The sequence below is a fragment of the Tachyglossus aculeatus genome, chromosome 9, assembly GCF_015852505.1.
Source record: "Tachyglossus aculeatus isolate mTacAcu1 chromosome 9, mTacAcu1.pri, whole genome shotgun sequence".
NCBI lineage: Eukaryota > Metazoa > Chordata > Mammalia > Monotremata > Tachyglossidae > Tachyglossus > Tachyglossus aculeatus.
Window position 1 is genome coordinate 20,519,389 of NC_052074.1, and position 23,905 is coordinate 20,543,293.

The 23,905-nt window shown below is 39.6% G+C and overlaps 1 protein-coding gene across 6 annotated transcripts in view; it reads right to left on the reverse strand.

Moving 5' to 3' along the window:
* KIF16B (kinesin family member 16B) overlaps window positions 1–23,905 on the reverse strand; it is a 215,270-nt gene that overhangs the window by 91,834 nt on the left and 99,531 nt on the right. For 5 of the 6 annotated variants that reach the window (XR_005452325.1, XM_038751766.1, XM_038751767.1 and 2 more), the window contains exons 16-20: window positions 22,334–22,416; window positions 21,989–22,077; window positions 6,421–6,453; window positions 6,015–6,068; window positions 2,877–4,220 (exon numbers count right to left, since the gene is read on the reverse strand). Coding sequence is in view for 5 of the 6 variants with exons in the window: in XM_038751766.1 (XP_038607694.1) it covers window positions 2,877–4,220; window positions 6,015–6,068; window positions 6,421–6,453; window positions 21,989–22,077; window positions 22,334–22,416 (1,603 nt within the window). In the remaining variant the exon portion in view is untranslated. The remainder of the gene's footprint in view (window positions 1–2,876; window positions 4,221–6,014; window positions 6,069–6,420; window positions 6,454–21,988; window positions 22,078–22,333; window positions 22,417–23,905) is intronic. The other variant, XM_038751765.1, reaches the window with a different exon arrangement.

Consider the following 23,905-nt stretch of genomic DNA (forward strand, 5'->3'; position numbering starts at 1 on the left):
GCATCACTCAATAGGCTTGCCCCCTCCTACAGCCCAGCCCACACACTCCTCTCTCGCCAGCTTACTCAGTGTGCCTCGACCTCACCTATCTTGCTGCTGACCCCTTTCCCATGCCCTCCCTCTGGCCTGGAACATCCTCCCCGTCTTTATATTCCAGACCACCATTCCCCTGACCTGCAAAGCTTTATTAAAGTAGCATCACCTCCAAGAGGGCTTCCCCAGTTAAACCTTCCTTTCCCCAACTCCCTCTCTCTTCTGAGTCACCTCTGCATTTGGATTTGTACCCTTTCTTCATCTCACAGTTCACCCCACAGCACTTACATATATATCTGTAATTTATTTTAATGTCTAGACACTAAGCTCTATATCCACCACCTCTCTTACATTGCACTCTCCCCAAAACTCAGTACAGAGCTCTGCACACGGTAAGAACTCAAACACCACTGACTGAACAGGTTCCATTTTACTCTGATTTTTCCTTTTTGAAGTTAATGACTGGGGAGAGCCAACAGCTTCATCTAGTTTCAGATATAATCATTTTATACTATAAGAACATCACATGTATTCAAGCTTATCTTCACCTTTCAACTTCAACAAACCTGCACTACAGAAATTTGAAACCACTATTATGGCTTTATTTATTACTTCAAAGAGGCTTAATGGCAGGACTGACAGAAATAAATGAAAGTTGTGAAAAGGCTGAATATGTAACCTTTTGCTATTTGGACTTTAACACATTCATCTAAAATTATATTATTTACCACATAGGTTCAAGATTAAAATTACACATTAATGAGAAAAGGTCAGTGAAAGCCTTGAACGGCATTTAGTAAAGTAGTAATTATAAAATGTTATTATATGAGTAGTAAACCTGACCAGAAGAAATTTCTGACAAATTTAATTGACAGGAATGTAAAAGGCATTATATAGTATTCACTTCAATGAAAGGAAACCATTATATGTGTTCCTGAACTCTTGGGTGCCATAATTAGATAAATTAGATTGTGAGCTCACCTAAGGGACAGGGACCATATATGAATTATTTCCCAGAACTCAGTACAGTGCTCTGCACATAGGAAAACCTTAATGCTACTGCTGCTGCTGCTGCCGCCGCCACCACCACTACCACAACCACCAAGGTGGAAGACCTGTAACTATTTCTCTTATCTGAAATTTATTTATTAATAATAATGATAATAATAATGGTATTTGTTAAATGCTTACTATGTACCAAGCACTGGTCTAAGCACTGGGGTAGATACAAGGTAATCAGGTTGTCCCACATGGGGCTCACAATCTAAATCCCCATTTTACCGATGAGGTAACTGAGGCACAGAGAAGTTAAGTGACTTGCCCAGAGTCACACAGCTGACAAGTGGCGGAGCCGGGATTAGAACCACAACCTGACTCCTAATCCTGGGATATTTCCACTAAACCACGCTGCTTCTCAGACATTTAAATGTCTGTCTCCCCATTTAGTCTTTAAACTCCCTGTGGGCAACTCTATTGTATTGTACATTTCCACACAGCAATTGTTCAGTCAATACCATTCACCGATTGATTGATAACATTACCTGGATATCTGAAAAAGTGCCCTGAAGATTAGTCATAATTTTGCAATCTGGGCAATGATGTGAAAAATTGAATGTGCACTGTATTGCTTTACTGCATTTATATAACTCTGGGAAATGCAGTTGGTCTTATTATGGGCCTATAAATTTGGGCCACGAGAAGCAGCATCGCCCAGCGGAAACAGCTTGGGCCTGGGAGCCACAGGGCCTGGGTTCTAATCCCGGCTTCGCCACCTGTATGCTGTGTAACTTTGGGCAAGCCACTTAATTTCTCTGTGCCTCAGTTACCTCATGTGTAAAACGGGGATTAAGAACTATGTGGGACAGGGACTGCATCCAAACCAATTATCTTGTATCTTGCCCCAGTGCTTAGTACAGTGCCTGGCACGTAGTAAGTGCTTAACAAATACTTTTCAAAAAAAAAAAAAAAAAACCTGTCAGCAAGGCCATCAGTAAAACAGAGAACCATCTCTCTTCTCCCTCAAATGCCTGGCCACCATAATACGGTTACTAGAAAGAACTGGGCAGGAGCCTGGAAGACTGTGGAAGCAGCATGGCTCAGTAAAAAGAGCCAGGGATTGGGAGTCATAGGTCATGGGTTCACCACTTGTCAGCGGTGTGACTTTGTGCAAGTCACTTAAACTTCTCTGGGCCTCAGTTACCTCATCTGTAAAATGGGGATTAAGACCGTGAGCCCCACGTGGGACAACCTGATCACCTTGTACCCTTCCCAGTGCTTAGAACAGTGCTTAACAAAAGCCATTATTGTTATTATTATGGTCCTTGGTGGCTCTCTCAACAGTCTACTCACCACCTGATTAAGTCCTAACACATTCTACCAATCTCAGACAGGGGAGTCCAGACGGTAGTTCATTTTAACACTCTTTGAAAACTCAATCATTCTACCTGTTTCGATAAATATAACTTCACTTAAAGAAGGCACAGACAGATGTCACCTAAGCTACAGAATTTGGGGAGAGAATAAAAAGAAAGTAATCTCACAATCAATGAAAATAACGCTAGTTTCCTAGCACTGAACAGAGGACAAAGTTAAACTGAACACTGTCAAGGGACTATAGCTATAAAGTGACCAGTGATGAGTAATTTTCTAGACCTATTGCCATCTCACCTGGGAATGGAGAATAAAAATTCCTCAGAAGAATGAATACAATGTTTTCATCATCATTAAATAACTGGCTCAACTGTACAGTCCAGCTGTATAATGAGCAACTTCTTTGGGAAGACTTAGGAGTACCCTCTAGGTTCCAGACAAAAGACAGTAAGCCCAGAGAACAAAAATATTACCTTTGTCGGTCTTTTTGCTCAGCTTCTAGACTAGCTTGCAATCCAGCCTGTTCACTATTGCTGCTAAGAGTTGCAAGCTTTTGTTTCTGTTCTTCAATTTCCAGGTCTAAGGTGGATCGGCGTTGTAATGCAGAATGTCTCTTTTCCAGTTTGGCTACAGCTTGTTCTAATGCCTCTCTCTGCTGCTTTTCTCTCGATTCAAGAATTTCTTTCTCCTTCCTCCTAACTTTCTCTTCCTGACGAGCAACGTTTGCTGTGAATTCAAAAGTAGCCTGCAGTTTTTGTAGCTGGTTAGCATTGGCTCTGTATTGTGCAAGCTGTTCCTCTTTTTCTTCCATTTCTTTCTCTACTTGATACAGTGTATTATCTAAGCCAAGAGGGCCTCTGTCAAGGACTTCAACAGCTCTTTGCTTTTCTTCCAATAAAGCTGGCAAGTGATTTTGCATCAGATAGTGAAGCTGCCGTTTTTTATGTTGTAGTCGGTATTCTGCTAGCTTTATCTTCTCAAGATCTTGAGCCACCGGTGTGACAGCAGAGCTCTTTTCATCATTTCCCTGGAGCAAGTCTAAGTCTTCTTCGCATCCATATTTTAACCGTCCTAGGGTCTCCCTTTCCCCTGCAACTTCTTTTTCCAGGTGATCTCTCTGCTGAACTAGATCCTTCTCCAAAGTAGTTAACTGTGCTAGCTGCTTTTGCTTGAACTCCAAGAAATACAGTTGGGCTTTTTCTAATTCTTCATCAACTTCATCACTCTCAGCCCGGGCTTCTTTAACTTTCAAAAGGGATTCTCTGATATCTTCAAGGTCCCTTTTCTCCTCCTCCACCTGCTGCACATCTCTTCGCTTGAGGAGTTGTGTCATGTCCTGTTTCTCTCGGAGCTGATCTTCAAGATGGGCAACATGCATTCTTTGCTCCTTCTCTTGTTCTTCTAGTCTCTTTTTTTCCAGTTCAAGCTTGGCAAACTGTTCGTCTTTTTCCCTCTTAAGTCGCTCAAGTTCTCTGAGGATCTGGATCTTTTCAGCTTTCTCATTGTTGTTAAGTTCTTGGAGTCGATGGAGTTCATCTTTTACTCTAAGCACGCTCTCTTCTTCTTGTTTCTTTCTCTGAAGTTCTATCTCCTGCTGTTCCCTCAGTCGTTCCTCTTCAAATTTTTCTTTTTCAGCCAGTAAATCTTTTAGTCGACTTTCAATGTGAACACTGCGCCGTTTCAGGCTCTCTTCCTGTTTTCGGATTTGTCGCTGCACAATTTCCGTTTCTTTGCGCTGCGACTCCACTTCTTGTTGCATCCGTTCTAGTTCTGCCTTGTCCGATTTTTGCTTTTCTTCCATTTCTTCGATTTGTTTCCTTAAAAGGAAGAATTATTCATCAATATTTTCAAATATTATTCTTCCTTTTCCTAACACACATTTCCTTAAAACGTAGAGATACTTGAAAAATGGAAACATTTTCTAGACTTTAAAAAATTGCTGGTCAACTACCATGAATTACTTTTTGCTATTATTACTTTCAGCCAGCACTTAGCTGCTTAATTTGAAAAAATGTTAGCTGGGTGTTACTTTTTCCTGAAATAACCTTCTGTTGGTCTGAAATCATAAATCAAAAGTGCAAAAAGATGTTCTATCTCAAAGAAAGAATTAGATACTAATTAAACTACAATAATTTTGACTAATAACTAAAACTAGCAAAAAATCATAATCAAGAAGACATACATCTGACAGTGCCCTGAACCATCCTAATTTTGGTACACTGCCAAAGCCCAGAAAAACACTGCTCTAAATTCACTGCTCTATTTCCAAAATTATATGATTTAAAAAAATGAAGTAGTTTGTTTATGGCTAGTGACACAGGTAATCACTAAGCATTCCTTGGCTTCTGCTCCCCTACCCTTTAATCTCATTGTGCAAAGGAAATGTGTCACCATCTCTGTTATACTGTACAATCTTAGTGCTTAGTAGAGTGCTCTGCACACAGCAAACACTCAATAAATATGACTGATTGCTTAGCTTGCTGTGATGAGCCCACTGAAAAGACAGGAATGCTTTGAAGACTGTTTCAAACTTTGAGGTATGTCAGATTTTCTTTTGTTTTGGAGAAATTAATCTCCACTCTAACAAAAAGTCATACAGACACCTTCAGATTAACCTTTTCTGCCCGCAAGAAAATATAAATGGACTCAGTTTTCGGTGCCATTTGGAACTCAACAAATCTGTCCTATCAGATTTCAGTTGAAGGCTAAAGTAATATTTAATTTTAAATGATCCAAGAATTACTTATTCAATTTGTTATTATCCATGCCACTCAATTCCATTCAATCCTGCTACCCACCTCTGGGTTATTTTGTTGCTCATTAGCACATCTACCTGAGGTTGGGCTATGAAAGCCTTGGTGGAAACGTGAAGGGGTGAACCTCAATCCATTACAGTCTTTGTTCGGAGCTTGTTAAATGGCTGAGTGGACAGGAGAGTGAATAGGACTGGATAGTACGCTGCAGCCTACTTGTACTGGCCCTCATTCCAATGATAATCCAGAAAAAACAGCATATCTTAGTGGAAAGAGCATGGGTTTGGAAATCATGAGACCTGGGCTCTAATCCCAGCTCAGCCAACTGCCTGCTGTGTGACCTTGAACAAGACACTTAACTTTTTAATGTCTGTCTCCCCTTTCAACCTGTAAGCTTGTTATGGGCAGGGAATGTGTCTGCTAACTCTGCTGTATTGCACTCTTCCAAGCGCTTAGTAGAGTATAGTATAATAAGCGCTCAATAAATAAGATTGATTCTCTGGGTCTTGGTTTCCTCATTTGTAAAAATGGGGAAAAGATACCTGTTCCCCCTCTCCCTTAGACTGTGAGCTGCATGCAGGACCAAGATTGTGTCCAATCTATTTATGTTATATTTACCCCAGCACCTAGCACAGTACTTGGCACACAGTGAGGGCTAAACAAATACCACAATTATTATTACAAAATATCATGCCACCCATGGAAAATGATCTATGTGAACACAATAAAGAGATAGATGCCTGGCACAGAGGAGAGAAACACTTGCTAAAATCCTGGGTACTGGAGAATCAGATAAGTCACTTAACTCAGACTTACCGGCACACCCATACAAGTGGATGATATTTCTCACCGACTTACCTTTTACTTTCTAATTTTTCCAGCTCCTCACGTTGCTGCCTCTCAAATTCAAGTCTAATAAAATCAAATGAAAATGAATCATTTTAAGGAGGAAAGCTATATATAAATATAATTCATTATTTGCACAAGTGTGTGTCATTTTCAAAGTGCTATTTTCAATTATCATGGATTAGCAAGATTTAAAATGTTTTATCTGTTCTGTAATTACTGAAAAGTTCTCAACTATGATTGCAAATTAGGTGATGCATTCTGGAGTACTTGTACTCAAGCTGAAAAATAAATGAATTTCTTGGAAAAACTACATTCAAAACTAGCATTAGGTATATAACCAAAAAATGATAAGTACTGTTTCTGCAAAAAAACATGCAGACATGACCATCAATATATAGAAATTGAGTTTCTCTACCTTAGACAGATTGGTCCTTTTACAGGGAAAAGACTGCCGAGGGAGGTAAAGAGAAAGGAAGTGATCAATTAAGAAAGGAATTAACAAGGAAAAATAATCATCAAGAGAAAAATCAGTATAATACTTAAGGCCAGCAATCATGCACAAAATGAATTCTTTTTTTAAAAACACACACTACTGAAGACATGTGTATGGCTAAAACACTGGAAAAGATTAGACCCACTAGGCTTGCCCACTTCCTAACTTCAGGATAAGGAAAACATTTATCCACTTCATTCTTCCCCTTTTACCATTGGAGAGGACTAGTAATATGCTAATCCCACCAACACATACAATAATCTTTAAGGTGTTTTATGATGAAATTCTACAGTGTTTTCTAAAATAAGGCCTGGATTTTCACTTCATGCTACGAGCCCACATTACACACACTTTTTATACTTACTGTGGAAAAGAATGAAGTTAGGGCATTTCAGGTTTTAGTTGAACTATCATATTTACTTGCCTATTTGCCCCACTTTTTTGTAAAATTTTTGCAAGCACCAAAGAGGGGAGGGACTATTGTGCAGGGAATTAAGTCTAGCAATATGGGGAAAAGGAGGGAAAAGAGGAGGAAGAAAGGAGGGGAGAAGGCCATGAAATGTAATGGGCACTTGGGGCAGCATATCTTTTATTGAACACAAAGGGCACTCAACCTCTCTGCCAGCCTTTTGCTGTTATCATCATCATCAATCGTATTTATTGAGCGCTTACTGTGTGAACAGCACTGTACTAAGCGCTTTGGAAGTACAATTTGGCAACATATAGAGACAGTCCCTACCCAACAGTGGGCTCACAGTCTAAAAGGACCTTCCTCCCACTTCACATCCGGCAGACCTCTGTTCTCCCCATCTTCAAAATCCTTCTAAAATCACATCTCTTCCAGAACATTTTCCTCAACTGATTTTTAATCTTCCCATCTTATATCCAAACTGCTATTTCTGCAAGTCTGCATGACGAATGCTGAAGCACAACCTCCCACAGCATTAAGTACATACATAACTTTATTCTCTATTATTTCCTTCTAGCTACAGTTCATTAATAATTATTTATTTATGGAATGAGCACAAGCCAGGGAGTCAGAGGACTTGGGTTATAATGCTGGCTTTGACACTTGCCTGCTGAGTGACCTTGATCAAGTCACTCAACTTCTCTGAGCTGCAGGCTCCTCATCTATAAAATGGGGACTCAGTACTTTTCTCCCTCCCCCTTTAACTGTGAGACACATGTGGGAGAAGGACAGTGTCTGACCTGATTAACTTGCACCTAGCAGAGCTCTTGGCACATAATACATACTTAACAAATATTATCATTTTTATTTTAGCACGTATCTCTCCCGCTAGGTTGCAAGCTCCACAAGGACTGGGATCATGTCTACTAATCCTATGGTACTCTCCCAAGTGCTTAGTATAGAACTCTGTACAAAGTAAGTGCTCAATAAATACTATTGATGGATTGATTGGGAGATACAGGTATTCTTATACTTTGTAGAGACATCTCCTTTCCAACTGCACACTGCAGTGACAGGTAAGGTGTGTGCAGAGGAAAAAGCATGCTAATGAAATGCTAAATTAAAAATTTACCTTGATTTGGACACACAGCACCATCTATCCCAAAGGTTGGTCCTCCTTTTAAAACTGACAACATAAGGTAGTGTCTGCCCTCCACTTGGGTAACAAAAGGGAATGACAATAAACAGCTCAAAAAGGAACGTGAGTGTGTTTGAATGAAAGGCAGCTATAATATTCAATGCTGTATGGCTCACAAAGATAAAAAATATAACAGCCAAGGCAGTTTTCAAGGATTTCTACATGCTAACTTTCTTTATGAACAATGATTCTAAATTTGATAAATGCATGGCAAAGTGATTATTTACATTTCTATGCTTAACTAAACTAAATATGATTAGCACAAAAACATTTCTCATTGAAAAGATATTTGGTTTAGTAACTGTCTGATTATATTGCTGGAAGGATGCTGCAAAAACATAAAAAAAGTAGGGGCAGGGTTACTCCTTACATATATTCCTTGATAATGTGAGTGTGTTGTGAACCAATGTATTGTGGGATCTATTTCTCCATAGACTTAATTGTAACTTGTTAGTGTCCTGTTTCCAAACCAACCCCAACATGACGACAGAGTAATTATACTGCAGCTCCCCTCCTACTTCCCATCCTAACCTCTTCCTATTCTCTACACCCTCCATTATTCCAAGGGACTTTTCTGACCCCAGGAACCTCTGTCTCCCTGGTTCGAGACCTGAGGAATGCATCCTAAGTCACCGAATGGTGAGGAAGAGACCAGATTAGGAATTTTGAGGGAAGAAAAATGTTCTGGACAGGGTAGAGAGGGAATGGAAAGGGACTGGCAGAGGAAGAGGTGGAGAGAGAGCCCATCTTCCAGCAGTGATCAGATTAATGATGGGCAGAACTTAAGGATCCCAAGCTACATCAGCAATTAGTGCATGAGAGCATCTCCAGATTTCATACATTGCATTGCTTGGAGCCAAGAGTATGCCTGTATAATTAATCTCCAGTCCATTGCTTCAGGAGTCATTGATCTAGTGTCTACTTTGCTAAGCACTTTGTGGGTGCTCAAACTTGCTGATAACACAATAATTTACCATAAATAGAAATACTAATTGTCACCTACACAGTTCCTTCTTTATGAGTTTGCTCTCTTTCCAAAAAAAGTTACAGCATGCATATAACATAAAGCACAAGTAATTTTCAGTGAAATTGCATTCACTTTATAGTACTGAATGGTAAGTGTTTAACAATAAAGCTGCACTAGTATTGTCATTTGGCAGCCTATATGCCTGGAATTGTACAAGATGCCACACAGAGACGCTACATAAAATTGGTCTCCACCCTCTACCATGTAGTGTTTTAAAATGGAGGAAAAAACTGCATGAAAGAGACTATTGGTAGTGGTCAATTTCATAAACTGCAGTGTTCCCTGACAAATTATTTCTTCAAGGAAATGCTATGGAGCTTCTCATCTCTAAACATTTTTTCTCATTCAAATGCTTTTTGAGGAATTAGTCTAAGTGCTGCTATATTACCAGGGCCAAGGGGGAAATTGTGTAAGGCTTAAGGTTCCTGTAAGCATTCCTCCAGATGGTGTGAGTTGAAAACAATACAACTTTTCCTTGTGGAACAATGATCACAGTAAGAGGAAACTCCATTTCTCAACTTTTTCGGAGCATCTTTTAATTTGATCCCAGACTGAGGCAGAGATGTTTCAAGGGGTCTCAGTTGTGTCATAAAGTGAATTGGTGCTGGTTCCAGTTCTTAAAAATAAAGTGTATCACCCACACCCAGGCAGTTTTTGTGATGACTCTAACACAGTGTATGGGAATATTCAACACCTAGGCCTAAAGGCAGAGATCACAAATCCACGTCAGAGGAGCTTTCAAAGCACTTTGGCATGCCCACCAATAAGCAGATTTGGTGATCGAGAGGAAGAACCATCTGCGTGTGGACTCCAGAGTTCTAACCTGGGTCTCCTAAGAGCAGGGGCCCTGGTGCTGTTGCACGGGATAAACCAGTGTGGTTCAACTGGTCCTGTCCACATCCTTCCTAGGAAATGTCTGACACGTACCCATTGGGGAAAACAGACCAAGTTATGCTTATCTCAAATGGACAAGGATGTGTGAAATGTTCTGCCCTTATATCTTCATTAGACATGAACTTGTTCCTCTGTCACAGTTAAATAGACCTGCTTCCCCAAGCAAATCAGAATTCGTAAAAAAAAAAATCAATAAGCAAATGGAAAAAAAAATTCAACAAGCATTTACAATTCTCTTTTTAAAGGGCTTCTACTTTATCAGGTCTAATGGAATAGCCAGAAATCCAAACAATACATTTTTATTAGTAGCATTTTTCCTAAATGTATGTCCAGCAATTAGCTGTGAGAATATAAAAAACATAAAAGCCATCCTATTCCTGGTTCAGACTCATTGTCTAACCCCATATCCTAACCTAGCAACAGGAAGCTTGGATGGTTGCCCTCTTTGATAGCGATCCTAATGTTTATGGATGTGATGTCTTACACTCCTAACATCCCCTGTTGTAGCCCATTATGGACTGCCCGCCCTTACATTTGTCAAATCCCTTTTAGAACCACTGGTATTTTCTGTTTACACATCTTCCTGTGGTGACGAGTTCCAAATGCTTAATACGCGCTGTGCAGAGAAATGTTGCATTTGTCTTAAACCTGCCACCTTCAAGCTTCAGCTTGATGAGACTGTAAACTTGCTGTGGGTAGGGGAGGTGTCTACCTACTCTGTTGTACTCTCCAAAGTGCTCAGTACATTGCACTGTGCAGAGTAAGCGCTCAATAAATACCATTGATTGACTGTTTCTGCAGGTGACACCATAAATTGGCATTGTGAAGTATGGTGAACAATTTTAGGTTTGCCCTTGTCCACCAAAAACCACCTCCCATCTAGGACTGCATATGGGAATCCAGGGGCGAGTGTGTGTGGTTTTTTTTTTTTTTTTTAAATTTGTGACCAAGTTATGCCCAATGTTTCTTCTCTCTCCCATTTCTAATGTTGCCCAGGATTCTAGACTGTAAACTCCCTGTGGGCAGGTATTGTGCCTACCAAATTTGTTGTGCTGTAGCCTCCCAAGGACTCAGTACAATGCTCCACACACAGTGAACGTTCAATGAATAGCATTGATTGGATCATATTGGGCATGCCAATAATTTAAATTAAACGTGCGCACGAGGCAGATTTCATCTGAACCATAATCAATAACTTATTCTATGTTGCTATGAATGGGTTAGCAGTCTTAATTGGTTTCGTGAAAATAGAGTATTAAGCTAAAAAGAGCTAAACAGAGCACCCCCTAGGGAACTTTTAAAATAAAAATGATTTTTAAGCATTACCATGTGCCATAGGCCATGCTGCTTCTCAAATGCAAAGTCCCAAAATACAGTCCCAAGAACCAAAACCTTCAACAAAACAATATTATAAATTCAAAAGCATGGCAAATATTGTTGCCATGTTCAAACAGCAATGAAAATATGTTTCAATAATAAGGAATTATTTTTGACTTGTAGACCTGTACATACTTAATTTGCAGTGTTATTTTTCACCTCAGAGTATCTTGTTCAAACCAGAGATCTGCCACTGTTTACACTAAATAGAACCACATTATTCAATGCTAAAGTGGGAGACTTCTATTCTAATCAGTCAAAGTATTTAATTGATTGAAGAGAGGCGCCTAAGCCAAAGTAAATTTGAAAGTATTATCTTGAAGTCAAGGGGCTACTGTAACACTGGCACTAAAATTCAAAAGAACTATTCTCCGAAACATTAAGAAAAAATTTTAATGGCAGATGGCTATGGCTATAATCTGGATTACTTTTCTCTAAGTGCGTGGCAAAATGAAGTTTATCTACTGGTTTTACTACAGCTTAACCCCATCTGCATGATATTTCATCACCTCCCAAGAGTTTAGTGCCATCTGCAAACTTCAAGAGTTCACTGCACACACCCAAGACATTAAAGAAAAATGTTCTTAGCATTGATCCCTACAGTTCATCAGCATTCACATTTCTCCATCTGGAAAAGTGTCCACTTTTTCTTACCTTATCCTTTAACCAGGTATAATCCATGACAGAATATTTCTCCATTCTTAGGATTTCTCTTTTTTAAAAAAGACCTTGGGGAGTGACTGTTGAAAGATTTTAGAAAATCTCAATATATTATGCCCACTGGCTTACCTCTTGCCACATGCTTCAAAGAATCCCAGCAGATGAGAAAGAAATTACTTTCCCTTATACAAACTGGGTTGTCTTTCCCCCAGAAAGTTGTATTTTTTTAGTGCTCACTAATCCTAAACTTAATTACATATTTAACTAAATTGTCAGTTTTAAAAGTGAGAGTTACTGATCTCATTCCCAGGTCCATCACAGGAACCCTTTTTACAGGTGGGAGCAACTGTGGAGACGGTCCAGTTCCCTGGTACAGTCTGTAAGGACAGACTAAACCCATGCCAACAGTTCTGCAACTTCTCTCCAAGTTCCCCAAGTTCCCACAGAGTTCTCCGGTGGATGCTTACTTAGCCCTGGTGATTTGTTTACATCTAGTTTATCCACTTGGCTGAAAATACTCTGTGCTCTCACAGTTTGATCCAGTTCTTCTGTTCTGTCTGCTACAAAAACCAATTTGAAGTAGGGACTCCCTGCTTCAATTTTCTCAGTAAAGACCCAATGAAAAAAAAAATTACTGAGCTCTTAGCTGTCTCATTCAGGAACCCTAGTGAATCCCCTAGCAGCTTCTTGCTTTTGATGCATTTGGACAGTCTTTTATTATCAGATTGGTGCCTCTTGCATGGTGCTCTTCAAAATAATTTCAGGAACACCTAATTTCCTGGTTGCAACTAGCCTGTAATTCTTTATAGGCTTCCTATTCTCCTGCCTTGGGTGAGTTTTCCATTCATTAAAGGATGACTTTTCCCCTCTAATGATCTCTTATCCTGCCATTGTAACACAAGGTTTTTGTTTAGTTGACTTCCCTGGGCATATTTTATCTGTGATTCTAAAATGGTGGGTTGTTTTTGTTGTTATTTTTAACAGCTTCCAGGGTTCTGAATTACTTGTTTGTGCTTCATATCCTACACTGTATTTTCCTATATCCAATATAGGAATTCGACAGGGTGGAAACTTCTCATTATTAAATCAAAAGTGGGACTACGATAATTGAGAAGAAATTCAAGCTTAACTGCAAACAGAACCATGAGGGCCCTCATTCTTCCCCACTAGATGCCTTTGGTGTGATCCAGCCTTATACATGGGGACACAAGATCAGCTATTTGGCATCTGCAAATAATTACCCATGCCCAAATGCCCTACGCTAGGACAACAGACAGCCTGATTATGCAGGAGAAAGGAGGAATTAAACTGAAGTCAAGATTCGAAGACTCATAGTCTAAGTCAAGGAGTCTGACTGCGTGAACCAAAACTGAAAAATGACCATGCTGACAAGACAAAAAGAATATAATGTTACATTTCTCACTTTATATGGTTAATAAAGAAACACTCAGTCAATGAAAAGACCCAGGCTTCCTGTAAGTGGCTTTAGGGTTATGATTAAGCATAACTCCGTCACAAAGACCACAGACCCATGTTGGCAAGTAGAAATCTATGAAAAGAAGTTCATCTCAAACTGCAGCAATATATCGAACCATTGCTTCAAGGTTCTTAACATCAGTCAATGATATTTATTGAGTGATTAATTCAGAACACTGAATTAAGTGCTTGAGAAAGTACAGTACAGTACAATACAGTTCAAAGACATGATCCCTGCCAAACAAGGACCTTACAGACTATGGTCTAGGAAGCCACAGAAGGACTTCTTTAGGGAATCAGTGTGGTCTAGTGGAAAGAGCACGGGCTTGGGAGTCAGAGGACTTGGGTTCTAATACTGGCCTCAACACTTGCCTGCTGTGTGATGTTGGGCAAGTCATTTAACTTCTCTGTGCATCAGTTTCGTCAGACTGTGATCACCATGTGGGACAGGGACTTCATCCAACCTGATTAACTTGTATCTACCCCAGTACTTAGAAGAGTACTTGACACAGCGTAGGAACTCAACAAATACCTTTAAAGAAAAGGGCTTGCCCATGGGCTGGCAGCAATGGGGCACAAATCCATCTGCCCCGGTCCCTGCAGAGGGAGGCCTGGTTCTGGTTTTCAGCTCTGCCTAAAAGGAGCTATTTTTATCCATAGTATTTATTGATTGATTGGTTTAAGAAGTAGCATGCCGCAACAAAAAGCATACAAGCCTGTGAGTCAGAAGACCAGGGTTCTAACCCCGGTTCCGTGACTTACCTGCTGTGTGACCTTGGGCCACAGTTCCCTCATCTGTAAAATGGGGATTCAAAACTGTTCTCCCTCCTATTTAGACTGTGAGCCCCAGGTATAAGAACTGGGTCCATCCTGATTATTTCCTATCTACCCCAGCACTTAGTATGCGTGGCATAGAGTAAGCACTTAAATATTACAATGGAGTGCTGAGCACTAGAATTAGTAAACATGATCCCTGTCTGAAAGAAGCTTACAATCTAGTAGGGAACACAAGATACTAAAATACATTAAAGACACAGGAAGCAGCGAAATATAAGTGCTTTTCTGGAGGAATGAATTTCAAGACGCATTAAGGGGTACAGACCCAAGCACATAAATGACACAGAAGGAAGCATGAATAAGGTGGGGAGATGAGAGGTTAGTTGAGGAAGGGTTCTTGGAGGAGATGATCCTAGTGGTATTCTCTTCTTCTTCTCTTCAGTAATTGTTTAAAAAGAGCAACTGGGAAAGCCAGATTTCCAGGTGAGAGGAGAAAAAACATTCTTTTAACTGCAATACTTTAAACTTTAAATATTCCATTATACTCTTCTCACTTAGAATTGGAAACCGAAGAAGGGCCTTGGAGAAATGCTAGGCATTCTAAATCAAATGCTTCCTCACCCTCCAAATTCCCAGTTATTTGATCAGTGATCCAGCCTGTAAATCCGATGGAAAAAAAATCAATGGTATTTATTGAGCGTCCCCTAATTGCATTCATTGAGAGGATGCAATAGAATTTGTAGGCACGATCCCTGCCATTATGGAACTTACAATATAGATGGAGAGACAAACTATACTACAGAAAGGAGGACATAACTGAGTATAGTAGATGTACATACGTGCAACAGAGGGGTTAGTACCCAAGTGCTCAGGTGGCACAACACTCTATACCATTGGGTACACAATGCACACAGTACAGTTCCTATGCCAGGAAATAGAAGATAACACTATCAAAAGTGGCAGTGAAGCTAAAGCTCTAACCAGCAGTTTTACAACTCATTTTTACACATACGTTCCTCTTTTGACAATGCAAGTGTGAATGCAATAATGAAATGTGTCTTTCTAGGCAACACTTTGACTTGTCTGAATCTTTGGGTAATATATAAGACTATGTTACACTGTGGAAAGAGGGTGGTACAGAGAGAGATGTACAGGGAGATGTGGACAGTGTAAATAAGGGATAAGTGGCCTGACCTGACCTAAACTGTACCCAGGGAGGGAAAAACTGCATCCGACTTGAAGGAAATGCTTAGCTAAATCCCCTGAAGGTAAAGGCACCCAAGGACTAAAATTTGGTGGTGTTGATACATAAAAGGTAGCATGTGTGCACATATACATATCCTAAATTCTGCACCTCTCTTGTTGCTGTACATTACATGAGGGAATTAAAGAAAGGGCCTGGAACACAGAGGACTGCTTTGTAACTGTTTTCACCTTCATTTTTTCTTAGAAAGTGGGAGAAGAGATGCTATGCTTCACAAACTCTGAATATGAATATCTGGTGTTTGGGTTCTGATAATGTGTTTAAAAAACAAGGGACTTACACATTATGGTATTAACATAGTTGTAAATATTTTTTGTCTCCCAAAGAGTGTAATTTATTTGAGGGCAGGGAACTTGTCACTTCTTCACTGTTCACTTCCCAAGAACCTAGTACAGTGCACTTCCCAACAAGACATAATTTTGTCTATTTTCTCTCCATTCTAAATTGTATTTTCTTCCAGTTTCTTTTCATGAAATTGTCCATGTGTGACTGGATCTCCAACTAAGTTTTTTTTTTCCTCTCACATTTTTCAAAATGATGCTGATTTGCTTTCATTCTTATTTAAGGAGCTCAACTTGCTAAATGAGCCAAAGTTATTTGTGAAGTAAAAAGAGGTAAGAGAGAGGGAGAGGGAGGGGGAGGGAAAGAAGGAGGGAGGGAAGGAGGGAGAGGGAGAGGGAGAGGGAGAGAGAGAGAGAGAGAGAGAGAGAGAGAGAGAGAGAGAGAGTGACACCTGCATAGCTCTACTGAAGACATTCTTACTGTTGGTGTGGGGGAGGAGAGGAAGAGATGATCCATTACGTGTTGCATTATTCAGAATTTTTCAGTGAGGTATGCAAGTGACTAAAATATTATTCAAATGCATTGCTGGTAAAACTGAGGCGGAAAAAAACTAGGCAAAATTACAAGACGAGATGAAAAGCAAGGAACCTTGCCAATTCAACATTTATGACCTTTACCTAGATGTAGTGATATTTAATTACGCTAACATGGCACAGAATTTAAAATGAAAACCAGGCTTCCACTTCAGGCTGAGAAGAGGCAGGGTAACCACTTCCACCCCCTCCCTAATCACAAATAGCCTTACATGGAGGGGCATCTATTTACTCTTTTCACTTTCCTTGCTCCATTTTAGAATGAGTAAGTCCTAACACTTTAAATATTGATAGCCTCTTAAGTGCAGTATGATATTTGTACAAGGAAAATACGAACTACTGAATAATGAGATTCTGCTTTTCTTTTTCTTTGAAACCACACAGTAACTTTGAGAGTAAACATGTTCATCATAGGATAATAGCCTCCAGGAAGAAGGGATAACAATTAGTATCAATCTACCCAAACAGGAGAAAATGAAAGACAAAATCCACAGTTTCCCTAATTGCCTTATTTTAACAGGCCTTTTAGGATATGCCCTGGCACTTATAATGTCAGAAAATAATAACCCAGGACAACAAAGTCAAAGCTAGGGGCGAGGCAATGGAGCTCCTTGGAGACAGAAACCTTGTCTCACTTATTCTCTCTCAAGCAACCAACACACGTTTCTGCACACAGTAAACATAGCAGATCTCTTTCACTTAATACGGAATTTTCCTAGCAGAAGTGTTTGGTGTCAAATCCTATTCGAATCCTATTGTAGGTTTTTTATCATCTGAACCCTGTCCTCAAAATGCTCTGCACTGCAACTAGTATCCTGTTCTACATCGCATCCTAATTCCTACCTTGTCTAGTTTTAGCCACTTCTATCTGGGATGGGGAACTCCTTCTTATATCCTGTTCTCTCATACTCCAAACTAGTGGAGCTGAGGTTTCTCCCACGGAAGCTTCCTGAAGCCTTGGAAAGAACCCTACTTTTCGTTGTACATTTGGGTTCCTGAAAAATGCTTGTTCTTGCCTATCATCCAATGCCACAATTCCCTGATGTTGGATCCAACCACTTCAGGCCAGGGGTGGTGATGGTGAGGGTCCAGTAGCTGCAAAGCTGGACAGTGACCTGACAGTGACCCCTGCAATGTTTACTGGATGCTGCCTTTTGAGCACAGCGACTGTTTACCACTGACTTTCTTCTAGTAGCGCCAGCCAACGGGTTGGATTTCATCACTACTTCTTTCTGCTGAGCTGACAAATCTAGGCGCATTTTCTTGCCAGAATCTAGTAAGTCAACTATGACACTGAGTAGTTTTATGACAGATAGGCTTCTAAAGAGGCAATATGCAGGTGAAGGGGTTTTCTTGTATTCGCAAGATTGACATACACCATAACTTAGCAAATTTTACTTAGGACACATCCAAGAGGCTGCAAAAGTTCCTTTTAATTGCCAAATTAGCTGCTTATTTCCAATTTCAGAAGAAAGTGTAGACAGGCTGCTTGGTCTTTTTGAGATGCTGTGCCATTTGAGGGGGAATGTTTTTCCTACAAGGAAATTATTTCCTGGCAAAGAACTGGTTAGGCTTTCCTCCAAAGTGGAGTTGGCTTCTTGAGCAGGCAGGGAGCTGCTTTGGCTCATTCTAACATCCTCTGGCGGAGAGAGGCTCGGCATGCGTAGGAGAAAATCACGGACTGAAGGGGAGCTTGAGCAGGAGCAGAAAACTGTAGGCAAAACGTGTACCCAATTTATAGACCTGCTGACATTCCAGCACTCTTGGAGAAGGAAATATATTCTCAGGTGTCAGTATAATACGTAGCTGATTTCATTTTTAAATATGGAATCTTTGAAGCTAAATGTAATTTGGAGGACATACAGTTTTAGACATTCCTCTGATGAATTATTAGGGTTCTTTTTCAGAAAGAGAAACAGAAATAAAATTTGGTTCCTTTAAGAATCAAGTTAGCTTTAATGAGGAAAGGAAAATGATCTGAAAGCCAGGCTCATGTCTCTTCCTGAGGGCTTAGTTTTTTAACTGATTTGCAAAGTGATAGGAGTTAGGGGTCAAACGATTACTTTTTGTGGTATTTTGTCCAATTAAGCAACCTAAGGACTTACGTCAGGTTAACAATTTGGATACAAGAGCTAGAAAGGTCACAAATGAGTTTGTGACCAATTTACATATGTCTAGGGAAACTCTTTGGGGGCAATTTTCTAGTTAAATGGGATTCTTCATATGGTCATTTCTTGTTTTTTTTCTATTTTCTATACCTTCTCACTCACCAATTCTCATTTAGACTGGCTTCCTACACCACAACAGCCCAGCCAAGGTGGGAAGGCTGGTGAACAGAGCTGGTTAGGAGAACTTGAATCTAAGTGATGAACACTGTCAATCAATTGCATTTATTGAGCACTTACTGCATGCATGGCACTCTAATTAAAGTGCTAGAGAGAGCAAAATACAATAGTTTGGAAGACACAATCCCTGCCCACATGAAGCTTACAGTCTAGAGGGGGAGACAGACAGTAAAATAAATTACGAATAAGAGAAATGGCATAGGGTAAGAATACGTACATAAGAGCTGTAGGGTGAGGGTGGAGTAATCATTAAATGCTTAGGAGACACAGAGCTAAGTGCATAGGTGACGCAGAAAAATAAAAGGCATATCCTCAAAAACTGAATAATTCCAACCTAAGTTCCAGGAATAGTTAGAAAATAACTATACACCAAGTTTTTGGTATGTATTCTTTGCTCTAGCCATGCAATTTGTGGTTCTTAAGCTGAAGTCTATGTATCTATTTAGCCTGTAAACTATAAAATAAATACATTTCGTTAATTCAGTTAGTTTAATCATGTACTGCTCACAGAGATCATCTTACACAATAAGATATCTACTATTTATACCTCAAAGAAAAAAATTGCCAATTTTATTCCTATTCTCAAAAATTCATTCATCAGAGCATTAGAAATGAGGGACCAGAGGTTGTCGGTTAAAGAGAGAGAGAGAGAGAGAGAGAGAGAGAGAGAGAGAGAGAGAGAGAGAGAGAGAGAGAAATCATAATTAATTTTGTAAAATCACTGATTACTGCATTATTATGTGAATAATTATTATATGAATGACAATTATTCAAACTTAGGGTTAACCAAAAGAGGCTAATTCTGATTTTTAAAAAGTTCATTTTTGCCACACAGCTGCCCGAGATAGCCAGACCTAATTTTGTTTAATTATCTACATATTTTCAAAGCTGAGGCCAAGTATCCTCCATGGCCCTCATCTCAACTGCAAGAATTTCTGTGTTCCAATAAGCAGATGCTGCAGTACAGTCACGCCCATGCAATGCACAAGTTGAATGTCACTCTTTCATTTCTAGTTAATCCTAAAATACATTGTGCGGTGAGGTGAGAAAGCCCCAAGTGGGACGTAGATATAGCAAAATGAGTCATACTATAGTTATATAAAGAGAGAAAACTAGGTTCACTGTTGTGTTTTCTATCTCCTTTCTGAAGCTGCTCAGTATTTCCGCGGTCTTTTTGGAAGGTGTTTTAAATGGATGTGGGAGAGGAACTGTAACCAAATTGATTATCTTATATCTATCCCAACCTTTAGAACCATGCTTGGCACATAAGGGAAGGAAGGAAGGAAGGAAAGAAGGAAGGAAAGAAGGAAGGAAAGAAGGAAGGAAAGAAGGAAGGAAAGAAGGAAGGAAAGAAGGAAGGGAGGGAGGGAGGGAGGGAGGAAGGGAGGAAGGGAGGAAGGGAGGAAGGGAGGAAGGGAGGAAGGGAGGAAGGGAGGGAGGAAGGAAGGAAGGAAGGAAGGAAGGAAGGAAGGAAGGAAGGAAGGAAGGAAGGGACGGACGGACGGACGGACAAGAAGAACAGGGCCAATCACTACTCTGAAATATCTTTCCTGAATTGTAATAGTGCTGAGTCTATGATTCTGTAGTTGTAAATTTGGATTATTTTTGCTTATGTGGATTGCTTTATACTTTCTTGCAAGGAAGCTCATCTGCCATTTTTAAGCCCACTTCCTCGGTCTTTTTAGGTTCTCCCACAGTTATCCCCCTCTCAGTGACATTCTACCTCCCAGGAGAAGTCACTGTCATCTCCATGCACGGAGCTTTCAGTGCTCATTACTAGTGTCGAACTTTTCGAGGGGAGACAGGGAACTTTTAGAGCCAATAAGTCATTGAGGAATATGGTGGAGAGAGGGGAGAGTAGTCCAGGACCTTTGGAGTCACTTCCAGCACTATACAATACAGAGCTGCTAAAAGTTTCTAGTCCACTATGCCGCCAGTACTGGCATGATAAGAAGGTAGTCAGAAATCCAGTCAATTCATTAAAGATTCAAAATGAACCTCATGATTAGTTCATTTGGTCACACTCAGCTAACAGGGCAATACTGTTTATGTGTGGACCAGGAAAAAGACAAGGCCCAATTTGGACAGCTTAATTTTTTTTTTTTTTGAAAATAGGAAGGATAAAACCCATATAAACTGTAAAAACTCTATCCCGATAACATGGTGACTTACAACTAAATACCATACTAATAATGAACACAATTCGAAGGCAAGGATAGCTTGCACAGAAACATTTAATAATGCAGTCAAAACCTATAAATCCCTCCCCAACAATGACAAAGTGAACTTTGAGTGGCTCTAAATATCTAACTGTGATGGAATTATCAAACCAGAGTTACCTATAAGATCTAAAATAAAATATTATACCCAGTTTTTCCAAGGGAAACAGTGCTCCCTTAGAGTCATCCAAAATGGTACTAGGGTACACTCAGTTCTCCTAGGAAATGTGTTCTAGATGAACTACACATTAAGAAACTAAGTGCCATAGTATTCAAACCTTAACTAATAATAATAATTATTATTATAATTATAATAATAATGGTATTTGTTAAGTGCTTTGTTCTAAGCGCTGGAGAGGTTACAAGGTGATCAGGTTTTCCCTCGGGGGGCTCACAGTTTTAATCCCCATTTTACAGATCAGGTAACTGAAGCCCAGAGAAGGTAAATGACTTGCCCAAAGTCACACAGCTGACAGTTGGAGGAGCCAGGATTTGAACCCATGGCCTCTGACTCCAAAGCCCATGCTCTTCCCACTGAGCCACGCCGCTTCCCGTGCTGCATGTATGCACACAATTGCGTATTCCAATATCACTTGAGTTCTATCCAGATAGATGTGCACTGTGAGAAAAATGTTCCTGAATTCCGTAACAATATTCCATCCAAAATATGTACTGAAACACGTTATGCAAGAACACAATATGGCAGGGTTCATGAAACTTCTGAAGGTAATAACTTACTCCCAGAGAGTAGTTTCTGCACAAGAATTTGACTTAACATGAATATTTCAAAATGAAATGAGAAGGGAATTTGTTGATTTAAAAACAAAATAGATCATTAAAAGTACTGTGAAAACATACTCGATATTTAATTCAAATTCCCATATACCACAATACTACTATACTACTATATAGCCTACTATAGTAACCATCAATATGCCCAAAATTTAGAACACTACCTGGGTTACTTACCCTGGGTTATACAGCATGACAGCTGAGAGGTTCTCACAGGATTTGGAAAGGTCTGTCATAGATAAACTGAAGGAAGACAGCAGTCCACTCTAACAATGAATCATATAACACTCACATTACATTTTTTGACAAATACAAAATTGTAAGCTATATATCCTTCATCTACCAGAGAAACATTCTGGATGATGAAAGTTACATGCCCTATGTCATCTGCTCATTTAATTTTAACTATTTTTTACTTTACATAAATTGTATCAATTACACAAATAGTATCAAACTGCCACGATAAGAATTTGTTTAAAACCACAGAACTAACACTGACTGGATAATTTAATTTCACCTCACCTTCCTCTTTTCCCTGAGTTTGGCAGCTTCTTTGGGATGGTTAAAGCGAAACATGTTGGTCCTTCCCAAAAGTATTACAGCACCTAGTGAAAAAACACATATTGAATTTCCCATGTGTCACAAAAATAACTTTTTGGAGCTTTTACTTCAGTTTTTGAAATGCAATTTTAAAATGAATGGGCAAAGAAGGAAAGGCTTTATTCTTCCAATTCAGGGTGTGATGGTGTTGTTTAGAGACATGCAAGTGCTATACTTAGGAGGCTTTCTCCCCCAATTAAGCTTTAAAGCTATAGATGCTTTTCTACTTTCAGGTGGTAAACTTGTGTTTCATTATGCTGATGCTGCATTATGACAAGGATTCTAAAACTGAGCTTTATAGCCGTATTTGTAAGATTTCAAAATCTTCATTTAATATATTAAAATCCTGTAGGTCAAAGCATTTAAAAAGGATAAAATAGCACTTCAGCAAGATTTGTTAAAAACAAATGACTGTGTTGCCAACAAGCAGAGGTATAAATTTAAGAATTTAATGAAAAGGAAACTATGCAGGAAAAGACAGAAGCCTCAAGAAACCACATACTTAGAACGTGGGAGAGCACACTGGAGCGCCCCATCACAGGCCCTCATATGATCTGAGCTAAAGATTCTGGCTGACAGAATCAACTATAAACGTTATTAACCTTGCCCACATGCATATTCACTACGAGACAGCATGTCCAAGTGTGACTCGGTACACCTTTCGACAAAATCAGAAACACAATGTGGCGAATAATAACAGCAAGGGGATTTGACATTTCCTTAAGGTTGTGGCATCCATAAGTTATTCAACAGAATATAGTGAAATATCACCATGCCCATACAGATCTTATATTTCCTAACTGTCGGTCCACAAGGAACCCCAAAGTGTACTGCAAGGATTCTTAATCTTCAATACAGAATCCCAGTGAAAATATAAGAGGTAAGTGATTTGCCCAGTGTCACCCTAAGAGCCAGTGGCCTGGCTGGGAGCTGAAAGCAGGCCTTCTCCTTGAGAACATTCCTTTTCCATAGCAGGTGATTTGAGAGAAAACCAAAGCCATTTTGGTCAGCAAAGCTCATTCTACTAGGCCACACTGCTTTTCTAAATACAAAAAAAATCCATATTATTTCAAGGGCAAACCAAGGATACTGTTTCAATAGACACCTCCCTTGTGGAAATTATCACTCAGTGGTAATACCCAATAACCATAAATCACTGCAACATAGAAAGCATCACAGAATTTTGAAATGATCTGGTGTTTCTCACTACCTCAAATCATTTTCTGTATTTTGAATGAAAAAAAAACTGATGTTAAAACAGCAAGTCAAAAAGTACAACTTCCTTGTCTAGAAATATGCATATTTAATTGTAATTATAGCCCATTTCCAGGTACTTCTGAGAAGCAACGTGGCCCTAGTAAGAAAAGAACTTGGGTTCTATTCCCAGCTTTGCCACTTACCTGCTCTGTGACCTTGGGAAACAGGGATTCAATAAGGAATCTCCCTCCTATTTAGAGTGTGACCCCTATGTAGGTCAGGGACTGTTTCAGACCT